This window comes from Syngnathus typhle, linkage group LG10, assembly GCF_033458585.1.
Source record: "Syngnathus typhle isolate RoL2023-S1 ecotype Sweden linkage group LG10, RoL_Styp_1.0, whole genome shotgun sequence".
Classification (NCBI taxonomy): domain Eukaryota; kingdom Metazoa; phylum Chordata; class Actinopteri; order Syngnathiformes; family Syngnathidae; genus Syngnathus; species Syngnathus typhle.
In genome coordinates this window covers 4,393,019-4,412,709 of record NC_083747.1, presented here as the reverse complement: position 1 = coordinate 4,412,709, position 19,691 = coordinate 4,393,019, and the positions used below count along the sequence as shown (strand labels likewise).

At 47.1% G+C, this 19,691-nt stretch overlaps 3 protein-coding genes across 12 annotated transcripts in view; all 3 read right to left on the bottom strand.

Annotated features, from left to right (window-relative positions):
* The window catches only part of zdhhc18a (zinc finger DHHC-type palmitoyltransferase 18a), a 28,229-nt gene extending 26,714 nt beyond the window's left edge, over positions 1–1,515 (bottom strand). For all 6 annotated transcript variants that reach the window (XM_061288822.1, XM_061288821.1, XM_061288819.1 and 3 more), the window contains exons 1-3: positions 896–1,515; positions 632–792; positions 319–468 (exon numbers count right to left, since the gene is read on the bottom strand). In XM_061288822.1, coding sequence (XP_061144806.1) covers positions 319–468; positions 632–792; positions 896–1,128 — 544 coding nt within the window. In that variant the 5' untranslated portion in view covers positions 1,129–1,515. The remainder of the gene's footprint in view (positions 1–318; positions 469–631; positions 793–895) is intronic.
* A 445-nt stretch (positions 1,516–1,960) lies between these two features.
* pigv (phosphatidylinositol glycan anchor biosynthesis, class V) lies at positions 1,961–4,600 on the bottom strand. Its single transcript, XM_061288784.1, has 3 exons — positions 4,401–4,600; positions 2,942–4,108; positions 1,961–2,869 (listed from the first exon to the last, which is right to left on the bottom strand). Exons 1-3 carry the CDS (start codon positions 4,464–4,466, stop codon positions 2,582–2,584), a joined length of 1,521 nt encoding a protein of 506 aa, XP_061144768.1. The 5' UTR covers positions 4,467–4,600; the 3' UTR covers positions 1,961–2,581.
* Positions 4,601–5,728: 1,128 nt separating this feature from the next.
* On the bottom strand, positions 5,729–19,078 carry arid1aa (AT-rich interaction domain 1Aa). 5 transcript variants are annotated; one of them, XM_061288646.1, is made up of 20 exons: positions 17,850–19,078; positions 15,236–15,451; positions 14,611–15,171; positions 14,429–14,533; positions 13,838–14,069; positions 13,676–13,765; positions 13,425–13,595; positions 12,702–13,002; positions 12,482–12,627; positions 12,309–12,394; positions 12,021–12,230; positions 11,736–11,940; positions 11,477–11,630; positions 11,228–11,397; positions 10,970–11,150; positions 10,362–10,487; positions 10,029–10,125; positions 9,019–9,859; positions 8,820–8,950; positions 5,729–8,736 (listed from the first exon to the last, which is right to left on the bottom strand). In XM_061288646.1, the coding sequence occupies exons 1-20, from the start codon at positions 18,756–18,758 to the stop codon at positions 6,889–6,891; spliced, it is 6,780 nt and encodes a 2,259-aa protein (XP_061144630.1). In that variant the 5' UTR covers positions 18,759–19,078; the 3' UTR covers positions 5,729–6,888. The 5 variants fall into 5 exon arrangements, with proteins under 5 accessions (XP_061144630.1, XP_061144632.1, XP_061144631.1 ...); XM_061288648.1 differs by having other exon boundaries at positions 11,477–11,612; XM_061288647.1 differs by having other exon boundaries at positions 14,438–14,533.
* Positions 19,079–19,691: the final 613 nt, after the last annotated feature.

Here is a 19,691-nt window from a genome sequence, read left to right as displayed (position 1 = left end):
TACTAACAAGTTGGTTGTGTGACTCAGACTAATAAAGGATGGAAAATAAATAGTTCGGTGCACTGCAGAGTAAATTTACCTACACCTGATAAATTAGGGAAATATTCAAAATACAGTATGTGCCAATTTGAGTTATCATATTTAAACTAATATTAAAAACTCTATTTAAGACACCTGTTACAGACTAACCTGTTTTTCCCCTAGTTCATGTAAATTATCATATTCTTCTCCTTTTCCGACCTGGTGTACTTTTATACATTTCATGAAATTATGTGAACCGTGGTGGAATACATTTGCAACTTGCCACCATATCCTTACCCACACAGTTGTCACAAAGGCTGCAGTGTGAGGTCCGAGGAGGGCGAAACATTTTACATGTGAAGCAGTACTTGAGTTTGACCACCTGCTGGTTGATGAGGATCTCCTTGGTCCGTGGCGGAGGACGATACGTTGAGGATCCTGAGGTATCTTAAAAGAGAACATTAGGAGGCAAATGTGGACTTGCTGTACTTTTCTAATCATGACACAAGCGTAAGCTGCTTAAGTTTGGGAGTGGAGTTCCTCACAGATATCCATCCCCATATGGCAAAGCTCTTTCACCCCATCTGTTGGTGCAACGAGTGTATCTTACCTATCTGCTTCTCGATGTCTGCAGCTTCATCTAAAGTGGCCCTGGGTAGGATGCCTGGGTCTGTGAAGCTGGTTCTCAGCAAGGAGAGGACCACAAACACACAAAGCACCCCACCGATCACCGGGATGACGACTGTCAGATGCTCCACGAGGAATGGACAACTAGAAATTGAAAGTGCATGCATGTTTGAAATAAAAGAAACATTTTGCAGTGACACGTGTACACCAACAAGTGGTCGTCGTGAAATAATAATTTGACACTTACTCGAATGCAAAGAAAAGGCCACATGTGACAACAATAAGCCCCAATGTCAGAGGCAGGACGCCGCTCTGTCTGGCCACGATGACCCGTCCGTCACAAAAAAATCGGTTCTTCCCCGGGAACACTTCCCATTTTCTCCGCAGACGCTCCGTTTTCTTGTCGGTGTGATTTTGAACTGAAGCGGGTGCCACCGACAGCGCCAGCGGATCGATTTGCTGGTACTCACAGTTTCTCATCCTGGAGCTTGAATTGCCCGTCGTCGCTGTTCGGATTTTGATAAAGAAGCCAGCAACGATATCGCAGAAGGGCTTTCAAACGAAAACGAGCTCAGTCATTGCAAAAAAAAGAAAAGGGGGGCTTGTTGGGGTTAGCATCCCCCAATGATGTTTCTCGTCCTCAATGCTAACATTAGCTAGCGGACTTGCTATCGTAAATGACTTTTACGACATAAAAGCGCTTCCCAGTCCAACCAAGCCCCGATAACATTTTTATAAATTAAGCCACAAATGTACACTACGGTTATTAAAGATTTCATGCCAATAGTATTCCGAAAGGAAACGCCGACGAGCTTGGCGACCAGCTTGATGCTTCAGCCTGCAGTTCGCTTTTCTCTTTCCGTCGACAATGACGTCACGACTCAGCGCCGTTAATTAATGGCCATTAATAAACATATTTCTTGAAATAATAATGTTATGGGTTTTTTTAAGTACTAGAAGGCCAGGTACGCCAGTGTTTTTTTTACGATTCAGAAGCTAAAGAGGAAATTAAAATTGGTAAGGAAACAGCTACTGCACATTATATTGGGGTATCTTAGTGTAAAAGAGCACAAAAATGTGAGATGAGTTTTTAGTATGTTCTACAAAATATATAATCAAGTAAATAAAAGTGAACTGTAACCGTAGTTACTCGAAATGCCAATGTGCTTGTACCATTTATAACCTTGAACATAATTGAATTTATGATGACGTCACACGCCCCAGTAAGGGACCTCCCACAATCTGTAAATATGTTTGTTAGGTTGGTGCTCAAAAATATGGATGGAGGGATTCACATAGAATGTAATTGTTCCAGAGAATGCATGCAATTTAATATCAGATTTTCAATTCATATTCAAAATGAAAGTTGAATTAACAACACATCCACATAGTCAGATTAAAAACAAATTCACAGTGGCATCTGTAGCAAAATGCATTTCCGCCAGAATCACTGGTGCTACAAAGACAAGAATTAAGTAAACATTCAAGTTTCAAGGTGCATAAATGAGAAGAACAAATTTTTTTAAAAATGATCCGCTGTTTAGGATGAGCATGAAATTAATCATTGAGAATTCTGAAGATTGTGGTAGTTGGAATGGAAAAATGGACAACATCAAACTAGACTTTCTCATTAAAACACTAGCATGGAAACAAACTAAAAAAACATTCACAGATTCTCCCGATCTACTAAAAATATCCTTAAAAAATAACAATCTTTAAATTGATTGTTCATTTTCTCCAAGTCATTTAGTTAAATGCCCATCCCGAGTAATTTACATAATCTACTCAAAGTTCTTTCTCGAACCCAAATGAGGCACATTTGTCATGCTTTTTGCTTATTATCATGACAGAATGTTGTTGTTTTTTGTAACAGTGTATGCAGTGCATTATTAAAAATTGTCATTTCACACAGGCATTCTTCAGCCTTACTCAGTCAAGTCCACGGTAAAAAATTACAATGCATTGCCAGGCCCAGCACCCAGTACGAGAGGAAGTAGCCCAGGATGCTTTGTGTGGTGGGAGAGCACATTTTAATATGCGCTATCAACGCAATGACGGGATTTTGAGCCGTGTTCTTGCATCCATTTTTGGCGGGAGTCTTAATCTGAACGTTGGGCATTGATGTTTTCCTTCGGTGGAGAAGTGGCTCGTTGAGGAGGAGCAGATGGGCGCTGATCCAGAAGGGCACGGGAGTTGAGGAGGCCATGAATCGGGTGAGGACCTGGCCACAAAATACATGTCGGTGAGAATTGTTCGATCGATAAATAATCGTTGACTGTTGTTCTATTCTTACCTGCACGTGCATGCACAAGGTCCCAAACACCAGGAGAACAGTAGAATGCACAACATATACAAATACTCTTGGGTTTAAAAATCCCGCTATTGGTTTGTCCAGGCCTTTCTTGGAACCTGCCTCCCAAAGTCCGAGTCTGAAACACAGTTCCGGGTTTGCTTGGAAGTAAGCATAAGCTGCCATTACGCCCAAAGTCGCCATAGGTAAAGCAAGAAGGAAGTTGGGGATTTGTCTCAGTTCAAAATAACGGAGGAAGCCCACGTTCCAGTACACGTCCTGGATGTGAGAATAAATTAAGGGGAGAGGTCTCATGCACCAGAGAGGTGGAGGACTATTTTCATCTGCAATACGGTAGCCCTTCTGCTCAGCCAAGGATATAAGAACCAGGGGGATGCGGTCTAAGGAGGCTGTAGGTGTGCAAAAAGTTCTATAGCCGTAATACTGAAAAGCACAGAAGGGAAGGGCGATGACCGTCGTGCCGAGCAGAGAGGTAAGTAGTAGGCGGATGATGACCCAAATGTAGTGGAAGACTTTCCTGTAGCCTTTTGCAAAGGAACGGTATAAACGGATCTGCGAGATGGCATACACGGCTGGAAGATACAGAAGAAAGCCGACGTTGACCAGCCCGTTGGATCGCGCCGCTGTGGCGATACTGAATGCCAGGCAGGCTCTTAGGATGAATCCTTTTTCCAGGAGGAACATCCCCCCAAATGTGAGCGCGGCAAAAAGACTCTCGGCGTAGCCGGCCGTCATGAAAACATTGGCAGGCGTGATGCAGTAGAGGAAGGTGGAAAGCAGGGCGAGACGTCGGTCCTGCATAACCACCCGACTGAGCGCGTGCAAAGCCACCACGCTCAGCAGGAAGAGGGTACTGTTCCCGAGAGCGACTGCCACTAGTAAACGTCCTCGCACGCTCAACCAGCCGCCCAGAGGCCATAGCAGCGTGTCGGCCAGGCCCCGCAAGACGATGGGGAAAAACGGGAAAAAAGCAAAGTTGTGCTCGTAGAGGTATCCTCTTTCTGCGATAAGGAGGTAATGCTCGGCGTCCCAGTGGCTGAGACCACCAAATAACCATTCCACCGCAGAATCCAAGTATAGAGGCTCTGCTGTCCGTGGGGGCTTGAACGCATCAGCATCGTGGTCAGGGATGGCAGCGTTCAAGAGAGCCTGTTGATAAAAGTGTCGTATAAATGAATTGGAACTGTGAAACAAAATATACACATTTACAGTAACTATAGTACAAAATAAATTTGAAAATAATTTCAAAATCTGACACAAAAGAAACTTTAGCTGGTTAAATTGGCTGACCTCAGATTTAGACACTTTTATGGGTTAACTTGTGTTTGCCCAGGTATTCTAACTTTATGTAGCTAGCAAAAAAATAGTAAATAACATTTATATATGGCTCAGTGACATCAGCCATACATGAAATAGCCTGACTGCGAAAGATAAACAGCACCTGCAAAATCAACGAGGCAGCCCTAGTGAATGTAGCAAACTCCAGGACGGCTCTGTAATCCATCATAGTCAGTAAAAGACAAGACAAAATCTAGTATTAATGCAACGGAGCATTGTGGGATTGTCGGCATCTCATAGTCAACAAAGATATCACAGCGAAAGCGACAGCCATTATTTCTAACACCACCTTCGACCTTTACCTATCTACTTCCGGGGTTATCGCAAACATGGCATTCAAAATAAAGCGATCAGAACCATCTGTACATAGACAGACATTTATACCAGTGGTTTGGCACTTTGGTGCAAAACGTCAGCGCGTCCGCCATATTAGAGGTGGCAGATCTGCCTCGTAAATTGAAAGTCAACGACACGGACTGACAGAACTTCATGAATTGACAACCTACAAATAAAATATAATTCGCAATGTACGAATATTAAGATGTTTAGGAGCAGATTGGTAATCAAAATAACGTATGGAACTTTTAATCAAAAGTTTATTTAGAAAATGTAATGTTGACGCTGTGGTGTTAGGAATTCGGACATGTGGCATCTTCCCTCATCACATGGCAAAAATATATATAGAATATATATACCTTAAAAAGTATGATTATCAAGACGTATTTGTGCACGTTGTCCGGTTTGTTCTGACCGTCTCTTTTTCCATCTGTTGTGGTATAAAATGATGGACAAATCTTTGTACACCCCAGCAGGTGGCGCTGTGTATATACAACGCCACTAATCCAACACACATCTAGTCGGAGATGAATAGCTGGATGCGGTGTGCCTTGGATCATGAAATGTTCTTTTCCATATAGATCCTTGCAACACAGTGTGGAATGCATTGGATGACACTTTTCGTGGCTACCACACATGAGACGTCTTTTAGTTTTGGATGGCTAGCTAGGTGTGGTATTCTTTGGATAATTGATTTGCCTTTCCATAGCATCCCTGCAACACACTCCACAGAAATGGCTGACATGGCATTTATTTTAAAAAAATCCTTGTGTACGAAAAATTTAAGTGCTGCTGTGGTATGATTTGGAGGATTAAATCAGATTGGTAGAAATCTAGATACTTTAATGATGTTGAAGAAACCAAATCGTGTTTAATTAGTATTTGCCTATTAGTGGTTTGGAGTCAAGCAACATAATTCTAATACATCATCCAAATTTAATCATTTGTTTTAAGCGCAGAATTAAAACAAGATATTAATTTGGAGGGACAATTTCCCAGAAAATACACATTTAACTTCTATATTAACACAATGTAGATGTCAAAAGTTGCTATTCAAAAAGAATCAAGTGAAGGGAAGACAAAACATGAAACAGCTTAGGAAGATTTAATGTACATTTATTCTTACCACGTGGAACATATAGTATAAAGATTTCATACTGAATAAATGATATTCATTGAGCCAAAAAAGAGGGAGAAGGGGGAATTTACATGTCTTAGCTACATAGTCTGAAATACAAATATGAAGAATCCATGACAGCAGAAAAATTTGTCAAATGTGTACTTCATCTAGTTTGTGTTGTACCGGGAAACAACAGGTCGGAGCTGTGTCTGTTGCACTACTGAGCGGTGGGGGAGACCGGAGGAGCGGGTCAAATCAGCAGGAAGTGGAAGCTGCCGTCAGCTTCCATCCCTCACCAATAATACGTGAGAATAGTGACACAGACGGACAGACACGGAAAGAAGTGTAATGTACAACATTATATATATACACCACAGCAAAGCTGTATTTGAAGTTGAAAACCAGTCCTAAGAGGTGATTTCTTTTCATAAGGGTAATCCATACAATCAAGGGATAAGAGGAGGTAAGGGTGTTTCTTGATACTTTGGGGAAGAAAGCCATTTTTTTTGTGTTTACACCAAACTAGAATGACCCCTCCGAAGTCTAGTCGCGCCGCGTGGTCCTACAATCTACTGCACAGGCCTCCCCGGTGAAGGTGTCTGTCGGGCTGACCGGTGATAACCCGACGACGGCGACTAGAACCAGTAGGCCACTTTTGTCAGTCTGCTTCAGCTCTGAACGACAACCTTAACAGACTCATTGTGCCCTCCAGGGCCTGGAGAGCTTAGGGCACACTGCGTCTCCCAAACTCACTGTAAACGAGACAGCAACTTTGGTTACGGTTTTTGTTTTTCAGCTATTTATTTATTATTTCATTTATTTATCTTTATTAAAAAGTACCCCCTCCCCTCCCCGGAACAGTTTCTCTGCTCTCCAGTTGGCATTTATTTCGCTAGTAGTGTCACTTGGTGCGGCTTCTCTCTGTAGTGGGCTCTGCGATGACAAGTCTAGGAGCAAGGATGCCCCCCCGGCCCCGGCGAGGGCTCAGAGAACGGAATCTGAAGGTTTTCATAAATAAGAGTCACTTTTTAAATGTTCCTTGCCCTGTTACACACAAGCCAGGATAGCGAGGGAGAAGGAGGCGTGAGGAGAACGCCCCCTTCTAGAAAAGAGGAGCCACGGCTCCCTACAGCTGTCAGGACTGGCCGATCAAAAAGAGTACATCACAGATAACATGAGAGACCAGCGAGTTCATGAGGGGGGACACGGAAAGGTCGAGGAGCCGGGACTCGTGTAGTGTGAACTCCGAGTGGTTCTCATCCACCTTGGCTAACGCGTGCAGCGCCCGGGCGGCCCGCCTCATCATGTCCGGGCTGGTGGGCTCGAAGTGCATCCCCTGGAGGTGTACAAAAGAACTCTGGCTTTGCTGGAACTGGGTGGCCGCCAGACTATCCTCCAGGAAGCCCAGCAAGTTGCCCACGCTGCCTTTCTGAATGGCGATGGCCCGGGCTGCCAAGGTATCACCCTGGGCCAGGTTGGCCAGCAGAACCACGGCCATCTCCCTGCAGACGGCCACCTTCCTCTCTCCGACCAGTCGCACGAGATTCCCGTAGAGCTTCTCCATTCGAGCGAACGGCGGGGTGGCCAGGATGAGGTCCACGTTGTTGTCTTGGATGCTCAGCTTGCTCAGCGTCTCCAGGACCAGTCTCTGAGGGGACAAAGCGTTGTGTGGACCCAAGGTGGGGAAGGGGTCCTGGGCTTCCGCTGAAGGGCAGACGGCCCAGTGGAGAAGGCCGTCCAACAGAGGCAGGCAGATGCTCTCGGGGTAGACGGATAAGTCTAACTGGCCTGAGATGTTTGCCAATGTGACCAGCGTGTTTTCTCTCAGGAGCTCCAAGCAGTCCCACCACCATTCGTCCCTCTGGCCCGTGCCCTCTTCTGTATCCTCATCTTTCTCGTAAGTGAGCGGGGCCTGTTTGCGTTCAGGGTGCCGGTGGTGGAGCAGTATGAGGCGGCCCAGTAGCAGCAGTAGCCCCGGATGTTTGGACATCTCGTGGTCATTTCCTGGAACGAAAGAGAGGCTGCGAATGATATTGGAGATGCAAACGCAGCGGCGAGCTAAGGAATCCTGCCAGTTGGCTAGCGAGACGAGTGGCCCCTCATCTTTACTGTGAGGTTCATCCTCCAGGATCGTGTTGACCTGATGCGTTAAAACACTAACGACCGACGGAATGGGTCTGTTATTCTCCCCGTGACTTTGCTCCGTCGTTTTAGACTCCGATTTTTTCTCCTCTTCGTTCGCGAGGGCGGGGCTGCCCTCCGAGCCGGTCGCTTTCCCTGAGGAGGATGTCGCCTTTGACCTGGCTTCATCCTCGTTCTTTTTCTCCTCTTCTGTCGGCGAACTATAGTCGAGGAAATCTTCACGGATTCGCCTTTTCAGCACGCTTTGGGGCACGGGTATTCGTTGTCGGCGCTCCAAGAAGTCTTTACGGGGTTCGAAGTGTGTCTGAATGTGCTCCGTGGAGTCTCCCCCTCCGGCGCTCCAGTGGCGCAATCCGCTGTCAAACTCCTGCAGTTGGCCGTGATTGTTGGTGTGTGCCGAAACAAACGGATCTCTCTTTCGTACCACCTTCAGAGGGAACTTATCAAACTTGCTGCCCTGTTTGGCTCTGTTCTGGGCCAACGAAGACGGCGACGAGCCGCTTTGGTCGGATGACGAACCCTTGTCTCGTCTGTCCTCTTCGCCGGTCTTCTCCTCTCCTTCCCGTGACTCCGAACATTCCTTACGCTCGTCCTCCTGTTTGATACGAGGCGGCCTTTCCGCGTCGTCCTCCTCCTCGTCCGCATCGTCGTCATCCTCCGCTTCGATATCTTCCGTATGCGCTTCCTCTTCTTCTAAGCCGTCCGCGAGTTCTTTCAAAACATCGGGATCGAGTAGCGTCCTCTGGCCGGGGTCCCCCACCTCGTATTCCCGCAGGATACCAAAGATCTCAATGAGGCAACGTCTGAAATACTCAACCACCAACTCCAGTAGGCCGGGCAACTAATGGGAGAGAAACGTGATATTAGACATAGTCATCATAAGTGGCAGAAGTGTGACAAAGCCCAAAAAAAAAAAAGTCTCACCGTGTTGAGATCAAAAGTAGAAATACTGCCGTCATCATAAAGAAGAATGTTGATTGTATCTAAAGCCCAAGTACTTTCAGCCAATAGACCGGACTTTAATGACATCATGACTCGCCAGGCTTCTGGAGTTCCTAAGCGTACAAAAATCACAATTAGCACAGAGAACGCATGCAAAGCGAATCAGTCAGGGAAGCCTTACCGATATCTTTCATGGTGAGTCTGCGACGTGGTTTCAGAACAGGATGGGACGCTTCGATGGAGCCCATTGGGAACGGCATGTCTCGTCTTATCAAAGGTGACTGGGCCGCAGTGGGAACGACGTGTGCCGCCGGCACAGGAGGGCCGGCCTTTTGCATTTTCATCACTCCGTGCATGTAGGGCGATTTACTTGGCGATGTCCTGCTCTCCATAGGGCGGGGCAGGGAGGCTGGGCTGGAAACCTGTGGAATGTGGTTCTGCACGCCTTGAGGGGGCTGGTAGTTGGACTGCACAGAACGAGGCATCGGTTGACCTGGCCCCGCGGGACCGTAGGGAGGCTGCCGCGGGCCCACCTGACCACCCCACTGGCCGTCATGATTCATGCGCTGTTCTGATGACATCATCTCTTCAGAGCGGTTCATGCCAGGGTAACCCGGTCCTTGGGGCGGGCCCCCGGGTCCACCCTGCCTGCTATGGTAGTTCTGATAGTTCATATCTCGCGGCCCCTGCCATATGCCGCCTTGAGGACCTTCAGGGCCTGACTGCATCATCTGAGGGGGCAAGGCGGGCTGAGAATTGGGCCCCGCAGGTCCCTGCAACCGCTCGCGTCCAAAGGGAAATGGGAACTGATTGCCTGGCCCAGGTGGACGGCGGTCAGAGCCCGGGTAAGGTCCGCTGCCGCTGTATTGATTGTACGGCTCTTGCTGTCCCGACGAGGGTGCCGGGACGCCGCCTTGCTGTTGTTGCTGTGGTGGGGCTTGCCCTCCTGGGAAAGGCCCACTATACTCGGACTCGTGACGTTTCGAAGGAGGGTAGCCTCCTTCCACAGGACGCTTGTAGCCCTACAAATTCAATGAAATTATTGAAATTCTTATACAAAATCAGCATTTAGAAACAACAACAGGAAGTATTAAATGCAATTTTCCTCTTATTTTTTAATAGCGTTACAAGTAATAAGCATTATTAAGTTTAATTTCAGCATTGCTGTTAGGATAGCATAATTAGTGTTACCTGCTGTTGATGTGGGTACATTCCAGGCTGCTGATTAGGGTAGGGGCCAGTAGGGGGCGTTCCCTGTCCAGGATACTGATTACCATAGGAATCAAGTCTGCAAATGTTACATTGCAACATCAGCTTGGCCATGAAAATACACAAATTGCTAAATGCTGATGAGTCAGCTGTCTAAAAGAAGAATTTATTTTATATTTGAACCCACATGGGAAATTTTGTTTGAGATTTGTTTCAAAATTGTTTCAATAACTTTCACTTGATAAGCTTGTCCAAAATGTGCTGTCCAAAATTCAAAGATCCTGCTTTAGAGATAAAGAGATTCTGTTAACCAACCGTGGTTGCTGTGGTGGGAAGCGATTTGGCGAATACATCCCAGCGTCGGCATTGGCAGGCATCATAGAGTTTGGCTGAGGAGCATTAGATCCTATGTTGCCTTCTGGACCCATTCCTGGTTCAGGTCTGGAAAGAACATAATCACAAACAGAATTTTTAGAATATGAAGATATGTACGAAAAATACAATAGCAAAATATTGGACATCTATTCAGATCCTCATTTTTTTTTTTTTTTTTTTTAACTGTCCCAAGTGACATTGGACTTGGAAAGTGGCTACAAAAAAAAATAACCACACTCCATTGTGGGGAAAAAATCTTCTAGACAAGTTCTAACAAAACAAAATACTTTCGCTCTTAACTATCTTAACGAAAATATCTATTAGTTAAATGAAAAAAATATGGGCACTTTTTGTGTAAAACCTTTTCAAAGCACTATAATGGCTTCAAGGTGTAATCAAAACAAACGAGTGGGAAGAAAGTGAATCCCTTTGTCAATTTAAAATGAAGCCTTAATTACATATCTCTCCCTGACCCATAAAGGAAATAAGCCTCTCGTCATTGGATTTAATGTCCTCTAAAATTCTAAATACCATTCAGTACTTCTTACCTCCTGTCATAGGCTGGTCCATAAGGATATTGTTGTCTGGGCCCCATTGGCATGGTGCCCATGGCCCCGGGTGGTCCTCGATTGAATGGTGGCTGCTGCTGTGGCTGTTGCGGCGCTTGCTGCGGCTGGTCGCCCGCCCCGCTGTTCGGACCCTGGTTAGCGGGAAGAAACTGCTCCCCGACTGAAGATGCAATCAAAATGAAAGCCCCGTTTAGTGCAAATTAACAGAGCATTTTATGACCTATTCAATGAGCCTACCTTTCCTCATGTTGCTAAAGGGGTCCTTGTTGGGTTCGTAGGGACCCATGCGCCCCTGCATGTCTGGGGTGCCCATGCCAGACTGGTAGGCAGAGTTGGGGGTCATGTTCTTACGTGGGTATGCGGGGTCGCTTACATCGGAAAAGGGGTCCTGAACGTTAACACTGCTTCTAAAAATGGGGGGTGGGCAAAGATACATTTAGAATCGATTCATTTAAAGCTTTGTGATTGGCTTTATGAGAAAGTCACCTGGAACCGGGTGCCATGGGGGGCATTTGGCTATGAGGAGTGGAGGCTGGGGTTGGAGGTTTTAAGTCTCCACCCTCAGCCATGGAACTGCTGGTCGACTGGGGAGTCTGAGGGCCCTGCAGAGAGCCCGACCCAGCTGTGGAGCAGAGGGACGCTTCAGTTTGGAAGCAGACAGACATGACACATCAATTTCATGACATGGATATAAAAGGCTTTTGTTCAAAAAAAAAAAAAAAAAACAAGTGAGTGTAGCGCTAACCTGGCGAGGGCGGCTGGACCTTTGCGGTTTGGTTCTTCTTGTTGTCTGTAAAAATCTCAGGAGGAGGATCTTCGCCACGCTCGATTTTACACTCAAAGGCATACAAACACTGGATGTACTGTTTCTTCAAAGAGCTGGCAGCACTGCTCGATGTACCCACATTTAAGGATGTGGCCAAATCTCGCCATTTCTTATTTTTATTCACCTGAGAAACAGACAATGTATTTAGAAGCGGGTAGAACCTTCAAGGGAATTGCAATTGAAAATATGCACACTCAGCATTACCTGCGTCATGCCTCCGATATCTTTTACCGATACATATAGCCGGAAGAGGTCAAGGGGCTTGCGTCCCACGGCAGGCAGGTTGGTCAGGCCCATGGCTTTCTCCTCAATGAACGCCAAATAACGATCCACCCACATCTTTCGTTCAGGTTCCGGTCCTAACTCGTATAGACGCGTTATAGCTTCGCTGGTCATCGTAGAGGAATTTGATTTCTGTTTGAGTGGAGGGAAGTGGAAACCTTGCTTAATGCATTTTTTTCTTCCAAAAAAACCCCACAATTTTGAATTTACCTTTGATTTGGGCTCTGGCTTGGGGGTTCCACTTCCATCAACTTTGTTATTCATTTTATTGTTCATCTCTGGACTCGGAGCCATTCCTAGACATATTTAGGTTAAAAAAAAATACATTAATTGGTTGGGCTTAAAATAAGAAAAGGCTAAAATGATCAGTCTGTAGAACGTACCACTTGAGTTGTTGACCATGTTTGGCCCCATGGGGTAGGGGGATCCACCTTGGGTGTTCATCATTCCAGGCATGTTGTTCATAGGAGGACCATATGGGGGACCAGACCCCATCATGCCTGGTGGCATGTTAGGATAACCAGACATCCTGGATGTAGAAAAAAAAATTAGTAAGGGGATAATTATTAAAGGTAAAGCAAATCCGCTGGCGAATCAACCAACCTGTTGTGCAACGAGTTAGAGGCGGGGTGCTGCATGGCTGCAGGATCCTGGGGCTTTCTGTTCATACCAGGAGGAGGGCACATCGCTGAGCTAACCTGGGATGGCATGTTGCCCATGTTGGGCCCCATGTTAGGCCCCATGCCGGGGCCGTACGGACGCGCTCCCATTTGATTTGGCGGCATCCTTCCTGGAGGCATGCCGGCGTATGGTTGTCCCCCACCTTGACCAGCCATTGGACCCATAGCCGTCCCAGGGTAGTTGGCATTTGGCATGTTACCATAGCTGGGTTGCCGAGGATAACCTGAAGCACATTTGACAAAATAGATCAGAAATCATTTGGGCAAGGTGGGGAAAGAAATCTGTGATTAAAAACCTAAGCTACAAATAATATTTGTGCTTTGTGAGCCACACTTTTGTTTCGACACTGTGCTAGCAAAGAGAGCTACGTTCCCCGAGCAACAAGCCTTCGTCACAGTCTGAGCTCTACTGACAGGAGGCTCTGCTACGTCAGCTGACTTTCTGCTTCACGGCTATTAATAGCAGCAACGGAGTTAGAGGGAGGGAGCAGCGATAGCTTGCTATGCTGTGCCTGTGGACTGAAGGGATGGAGCCAATGGGTTTTTCCGAACGAGAAACGTACACAAACTTCAAAATGCTACTTCATTATGTCAGGACAAACTTAGGGAATATGTGTAAAAGGGGGGGTGAGAAAGAGATACACACCCTGGGGCCCATATTGTCCCCCCTGTTGTCCATATCCACCCATGGAGTTATTTTGTTGATATGGACTCATCCCAGGATGCATTTGTCCCCCTGAGGACTGGCGAGGCGACAACGCAGAGGCAGACTGTGGGGAACCATAAGGGGGCATCTGCGGGTTTCTCTGCATAAACCCTAAAGTGGTGAAAGAAGAGACGAGGCTTGTTCAGACTAAGCGACAGTAAAACACAATTACTTTGTGACATTTAGTGTACCTCGGTCTGGAGCCAGAGGAGACTGGCTCATGCCAGGGTGAAGGCTACCATCTGACTGCACACTTGATGGTCTTGGAGGCATCTGGTTGCCTGGGAAATTCATATTCAAGTTAGAGCAGCTCGTGAAAGGTTTGGTTGTGAGACCTGGAGAAAAGCACCCACCTGGCATGTTGGCAGGTGACAGTGGTCCGGTGCGAGGAGTACTAGCACTGGCCGGGGAGCCGGCCGGGGAAGGCGATGGTCCCCGGATGCCCGGCAGGTGGGGGGACGTGTGAGGTGAGAAGGGCGGGTTGCTCTGCTCGCCCTGGCTGCTGGAAACACCCGGCGTGCTCACTCCGGGACTCAGGGCACCATCTGTACCAGTAGGCAGGTCGTCTATGGAGCCCGACAGGTCCTGAAAACACAAGAGGGACAATAAAAGTTATTAAAGTACATTCTGATTATAAACCCAGTAAGCCTGCCTTGCACTAATAAACTCCAAAAAAACTTTCTTAAAAATATGTTATTATGGCCGTAGTTTTTCAATTGTCTTTAATCACACTCAATTATAATGAGAAGTGTTTTAGCTCCTTCATTACATTACAAGAAGGGGGAGGCAAAATGTTATAAATGCTCTGTGTGCTGCCCCTGCATCTCCATGACATTAACTCGTGAATTGGGAAGAGTAATTTGGAAACACACAGAGACGTAGATTATTTTACTCAGGGGGGGGGGTTTGAACTGGGGAAGAGAAATTCTAGCATTGATGCATACATGACTGACCGGAAGGCTGGAGGGACGGCCCTGACTATCCTCTGGCCCTCCTTTTTGTTGAGAAGATGGTGGAGCATTGGACTGAAATGAATCTTGGGGTATCTCCTAAAAAAAGTAGCATTCTCTAATGCACATGTTTTTGAACCAAACAAAGACTTCAGATCCTCATCCGAGGGCCGCACCTGTTGTTGTGCAGGAGGAAAGCGTTGATAAGGTGACTGCTGTGCTTGCTGCTGCTGCTGAGGGTTCTGCGGGTATGCTCCAGACTGGCCCTGTGTGTGCTGGGGTGTCTGCGACTGCTGTTGCGAAGGGGGCTGCAGAGGCGGCTGCGACGACGCCGGATAGTTGGTCTGTCCCTGTGATCCCGGAGGAGCCTGAGAGCCCGGCTGCTGGGGAGTCTGACCGCCTTGTCCCTGCTGCTGGTACGGAGACTGGCCTGGCTGTGGTGCCGACGCTTGGGAATACGGCGGCTGAGGCTGCGCGGGGCCTTGAGGTGCAACTTGGGATTGGGGGGGAATATGAGGCTGCTGATAAGGGGTTCCTCCTTGGGCGTGCGGTGCCGAGGGGGGCGGCTGGTGGGGTTGCCCCGGGTAAGGTGCTTGACCTCCTGGTTGTCCAGGTTGGGGCTGAGAGTAGGGTGTTTGATGCTGACCTGGGTGGGGACCCTGACCAGGCTGGCCGTAATACGGGCCCTGGCCCTGTGAAGCGTATCCTCCTGGCCCCTGCTGGCCATAGGATCCCATCTAAGCACACAAGAAATATTGTGAGCACAACTTAAACTAAAACACAATCAAAGCAGGATGTTACCTGTGGACCATATGGCATGCCACCCATAGCTCCGGGAGTTCGCCCTTGCATGCCGACTGGGTATCGTTGAGGACCTGGGGGGCCGTAACTCTGGCCAGGATATCCGGGACCCTGCTGCCCGGTGGGAGGTCCTTGCTGTGTCTGCTGACTGTAGGGGCTACTTGCACCGTAGGGTTGCCCTCTCATTTTCACCATTGGGTCCATGGAACCAGGCGGCTGGAAGACGCAAGGATAAAAAAATAAGTCGGGGAAAATATGAAAGTCTCAACAGTTGGTCTTTCCCAACATTTATGAAATGAATTGGGAAATCTCACAGCACACCACCAAACAAATGTGACAAAAAGTATAAATGCTGAAATGACAATCTCATATCATCTCGTTTCCTCACACTAATTTATTTTAATTATTTTATGTTCTTAATTTTAAATAGTTTTTATTATTATTTTATTTTCTGTACAGCACTTTGGTATTTGTGGTTGTTTAAGATGCTTTCTAAATAAAGTTTGTTTGGCTAACGTCACAAGTAAACAGTGATATATGTATATATTTATCTGCTAGCCCAATTCCAAACATCTCCCAGCTGTGTTCCTGTTTTGAACCTTGTCCAAGTATGTTTTTATTTCTGGAGAAGGCAGTTTGGCCCCAGATGTATGACACGAAAAATTCAGGAAGTCCTTTCAAAACAAGAAGGGAGTGAAAAGGGAGAAAGCACAGACTCACTCAAGATCTGATATCAATCATAATTTGGTACATAGAACATCATCTTGTTGGGTTGTTTAGAATGTAACAGACCATCATTGTAGCGAGGGAATTCCCCAAATGTGCTGGATGAAACGCCTCATCAGCGTAACAACTCTTTTTTTTTTTTTTTTTGCAAATGTTATGCCTTGCGTGACATTTAGCAATTGCGGCGTGATGAATTGAAATAAATAAATGCAGCACATGGCTAATCTGCATAAGACAAACTCCCTTGGTGGGTGAGAGATGCTGGACTGTTTTCTGATTGGCTTAAGAGGGGGGACTGGGGGGGGAAATTCTTTGGAGTCAAACTTGTGTGGCGTGCCAACCAGACGCAGGAGCTACATGCACACATCTTTTGCAGGCGGGGCTAAAATGCAGCTTTTCTTTTGAAGCAGAAACGATGCATTTTGAAACACGTGTGCAAATATACATCTATAATCACCATATTTTTAAAACTGTGCATTTTCTTTCCAAAATTGGCATTTATATGGAAGCCCCACATCTCTGAAAAGTGCTGTGAATTTACGACAGTATGGAAAATGTGAAAATGTCTGGGTGTTAATATATTGTAAACATAAGTGGCAAAAGTAATCATAATCTGTTAAAAAAAAGTTTGGCAATGAGAGGTACTGATTCAACTCACACATTTTCTTAGAGCTACGAAATAGCTACAACATGAATTCTTAGCACAATACCTATTTTAGATTAAAAAGAATTTTGGGGTATTTTTTTTCTTTTTTACACAACACATCCACCGGAAGCCATTTATAAGTTTCTCCATAACACTGTTATGCCGGTTTTCTTTGCACAAGTTTTCCCTCTCTCCATTTATATTCACATTTCAGGGGTCATGCATATAATCATCAATTGAGTGAATTTAAAAACCACATCTCTCATCAGAGTCAACATTTTTGGAAAGAAAAGCGATCATCAAAAGTAATACCTCTGATAACCCTGAGATGATTCAATACTCCTCTTATCAGCAACTGTTGCCTTGCATCCCATGTAATTATAAATGGCCACATGAGCTGCGGCTAAGGAGCCAATCAGATCAGAGCTAGCATGTCAACCCGAGACCAACTATCTCCTGGCTTTGACAGCTCGATTTTACCTCCACAATTCAAATCCCTGTTGCACGCTGCAATCTTGCAGCGCCTCGCCATCATGTGGCCCGAGCCTTCTGACCGTTTACGGGCAACAACCAAGCATGTGCATCCCCCCTATGCCGCACTCAAATAGGCGCTCACGTTGCAAACATTTGCGTCATTTTACTGACATCTTAAAACGACGTTTAAGTGTGTTTTTCTTCGAAACTAGAAAATGCAAGAGGTCACTTTAACTAAGAGATAGTTTGATTAGAAGTGTGTCTAGCATTCCTTCCGTCATAGGTACCAAATTAATATGGAGGGAAAAAAAATCTAGATTCCACTAAAACAACGAGAATGTATGTTGAAATCCGGTGATCAAATCGCACAAACAGTGTTGGTTTTAACAGTTAGCTAAGCGTGCGTGGCAATGCTGAAAGGGGGTTGAAACGAAGCGTTGCCCCCTCGATCTGGATTCGAGCTGCTCTAAAAAGTCGGGCCTTCGTGGCTACGCCAAAGTCCCCTCAACGCGGTCTACTTTCGACGACTTCCCTCGTCATCTCGCCCCGCTCTCGTGTCGGTTTATATCGTTCGAACCGACGGGAAAACGACAGTTTTAAGGGCTGCTATGAGGGGGGGAAATATACACGAGAGGCAGCCATTTTAGAGTCTTAGCGAACTAGTGTAGCAGACAATGGCTGGCCTACTACGTTGTGAACTAGTTAGGAGGAGGGAAGGAGACGTGGAAAAAAAAACACCATGGCCTTCGCGTTGTGGTGTGATTTTACCTGGCTTCGAGCTAGCGGCTGCCCGGCGCTTCCCGGGCTCATAGGCGACGGGTGATGGCTTCTTTGTTGCCAAGCCGGATTGCTGCCTCCATACTGACCGCTAGCGCCCATGTCTGCTGCCCCCTTGCTAGCTCCCTCCTGGCTGGTGTAGTCGTTAGACGGGTAGTTGGAATAAGCCCGTGTGGAGCTCGGCGACGTCAGGAGCTTATTGAGCGTCGGTGTGGATGTCGGCTGCGGGTTTCCGATGTTATATCTCTGGTTATTGTAAGATCCAGCCATTGCTGTGGGTCCTCCCGCTGGTGCTTGCTGCTTAGCTGGCTGCCCCCCAGCTGTCGGCGCCTGACTACTACGAGGCGAGTTCATAGCGTACGCCTGGCCTGGATACGGAGTCCTGTTGGGGAACGGGCTGTAGTTGTTAAACTGGTGGTTGGAAAAGTCATGCGAATTGGGTTGGTAAGGGTCCACGATGTTGCTGGGCTGAACGGTCGGACCCGCAGCAGCTGCCATGCCAGGGCTTTGTTGTCCGCCATGTTGATGAAAAGGGGCCCGAGTGTAGTGCTGACTGTATCCGTACGACGGTGGAGGGAAAGCTGGGTTGTGATGGTGCACCATACCCGGGTGATTGTTTCCCTCCGGTCCGACGGTGTCATTCTGGTTATTATTGTTAGCTCTGGGCGGGTTCCCATTCCCGTTCTTCATCTCAGGCTCCCCTCCTCCTCCTGCATTTCCAGCGTCGGCGCCGTCCTGCAGATCCCCCCGGCCCGGCGATTCGCCTTCCAAGCCGGGCTGCTTTTTCTCCGGCTGCTTCTCTCCCGATACCGTGTCCTCCTTGAGCTCTCGATCCGGCTTTTTGAGTTCTGAAGGCGGGCTTGTGTTCAGAGTGGCGGCGCTGGCGACCTGAGCGGCCATGATATACCCCCCACCTCTCTCCCTCTCTCGGCGAGTCAGGCACAATCAAAAGCTAGCATGGAACATGAATAATTGTTTAGAACCATTTATCCCGGTGCCGATTCATCCCCACCCGCGAACCGGACCGAATCCGGATGCCACCCCTTGGTTCCGGTTCCGTGAGTGGGTTAGAGAGATGACTGGCGCTCCATACAATGCGTAAAAAAAGCGAGAGAAATTGTTGTGGGAGTTATGTTACTGAGCCCGGGTAGAGGCAGGGAGCGAGCCCAACCAACACGAGGCTTCGTTAGATACAGCCATTTTACTGAGCCGAGCAGAGGGGCGGAAAACCCGGACTGGATCGCACCCTGCAAGCAACGATGGACGGGATCTCCGACGTCCTTATTGTCTTTTTCCCACTACTCGAATATATTGCATTACACCAGAGAACACTTTATGCTCATACAAGTTATGTGCAACTTTAAACAGATCACACATCATCGACATTGTTGAAAATGATCATCTGTGGGGTCTCCACGTGTTTGACTCACCACATACATATATGAATGGTTTCTTTTTCTTTTTAACGTATTGGGGTTTATGCTTTTTTGCTGTATTAATGCAACCCACACAGCAGAAGGAGGAAGCCTTGCAGCAATAGACTAGCAATGCACATTCCCTCTTTTCCCTCCCTCCCTCCTCCCCTCTCTGTCTCAGTGCTGTGCAGTGGGGGATGGGAGCAGGCAAGGCTGCAGCTCTCACCCCAATAACATTGAACCAACAGTCAGCCAGACCTTATCTAGCAGCCTGTCTGAGAGGGATTGAGGGGAGGGTGTTAGTGCAAGCGTGGACACTTTGAAAAAGTACAGAAAAACATGACACTTTTGTTTTTTTCCTTTTCTATCTTCAGTGAAAGCAAAGACTGTGGCATCCATGAAACGCAGAGAGCAGCAG

What these genes read in the sequence shown, in the direction of transcription:
- pigv (XM_061288784.1), bottom strand. Translation starts at nt 4,466, where the DNA reads ATGATGGATTACAGAGCCGTCCTGGAGTTTGCTACATTCACTAGGGCT. An exon ending in CTGCCTCGTTGATTTTGCAG is followed by an intron (nt 4,109 to 4,400) that starts GTGCTGTTTATC and finishes TTTTATCAACAG; the next exon opens with GCTCTCTTGAACGCTGCCAT. An exon ending in CCTTGTGCATGCACGTGCAG is followed by an intron (nt 2,870 to 2,941) that starts GTAAGAATAGAA and finishes TTTTGTGGCCAG; the next exon opens with GTCCTCACCCGATTCATGGC.
- arid1aa (XM_061288646.1), bottom strand. Translation starts at nt 18,758, where the DNA reads ATGGCCGCTCAGGTCGCCAGCGCCGCCACTCTGAACACAAGCCCGCCT. An exon ending in CATGGTCAACAACTCAAGTG is followed by an intron (nt 12,395 to 12,481) that starts GTACGTTCTACA and finishes AAATATGTCTAG; the next exon opens with GAATGGCTCCGAGTCCAGAG. An exon ending in TGTACCCACATCAACAGCAG is followed by an intron (nt 9,860 to 10,028) that starts GTAACACTAATT and finishes TTGAATTTGTAG; the next exon opens with GGCTACAAGCGTCCTGTGGA.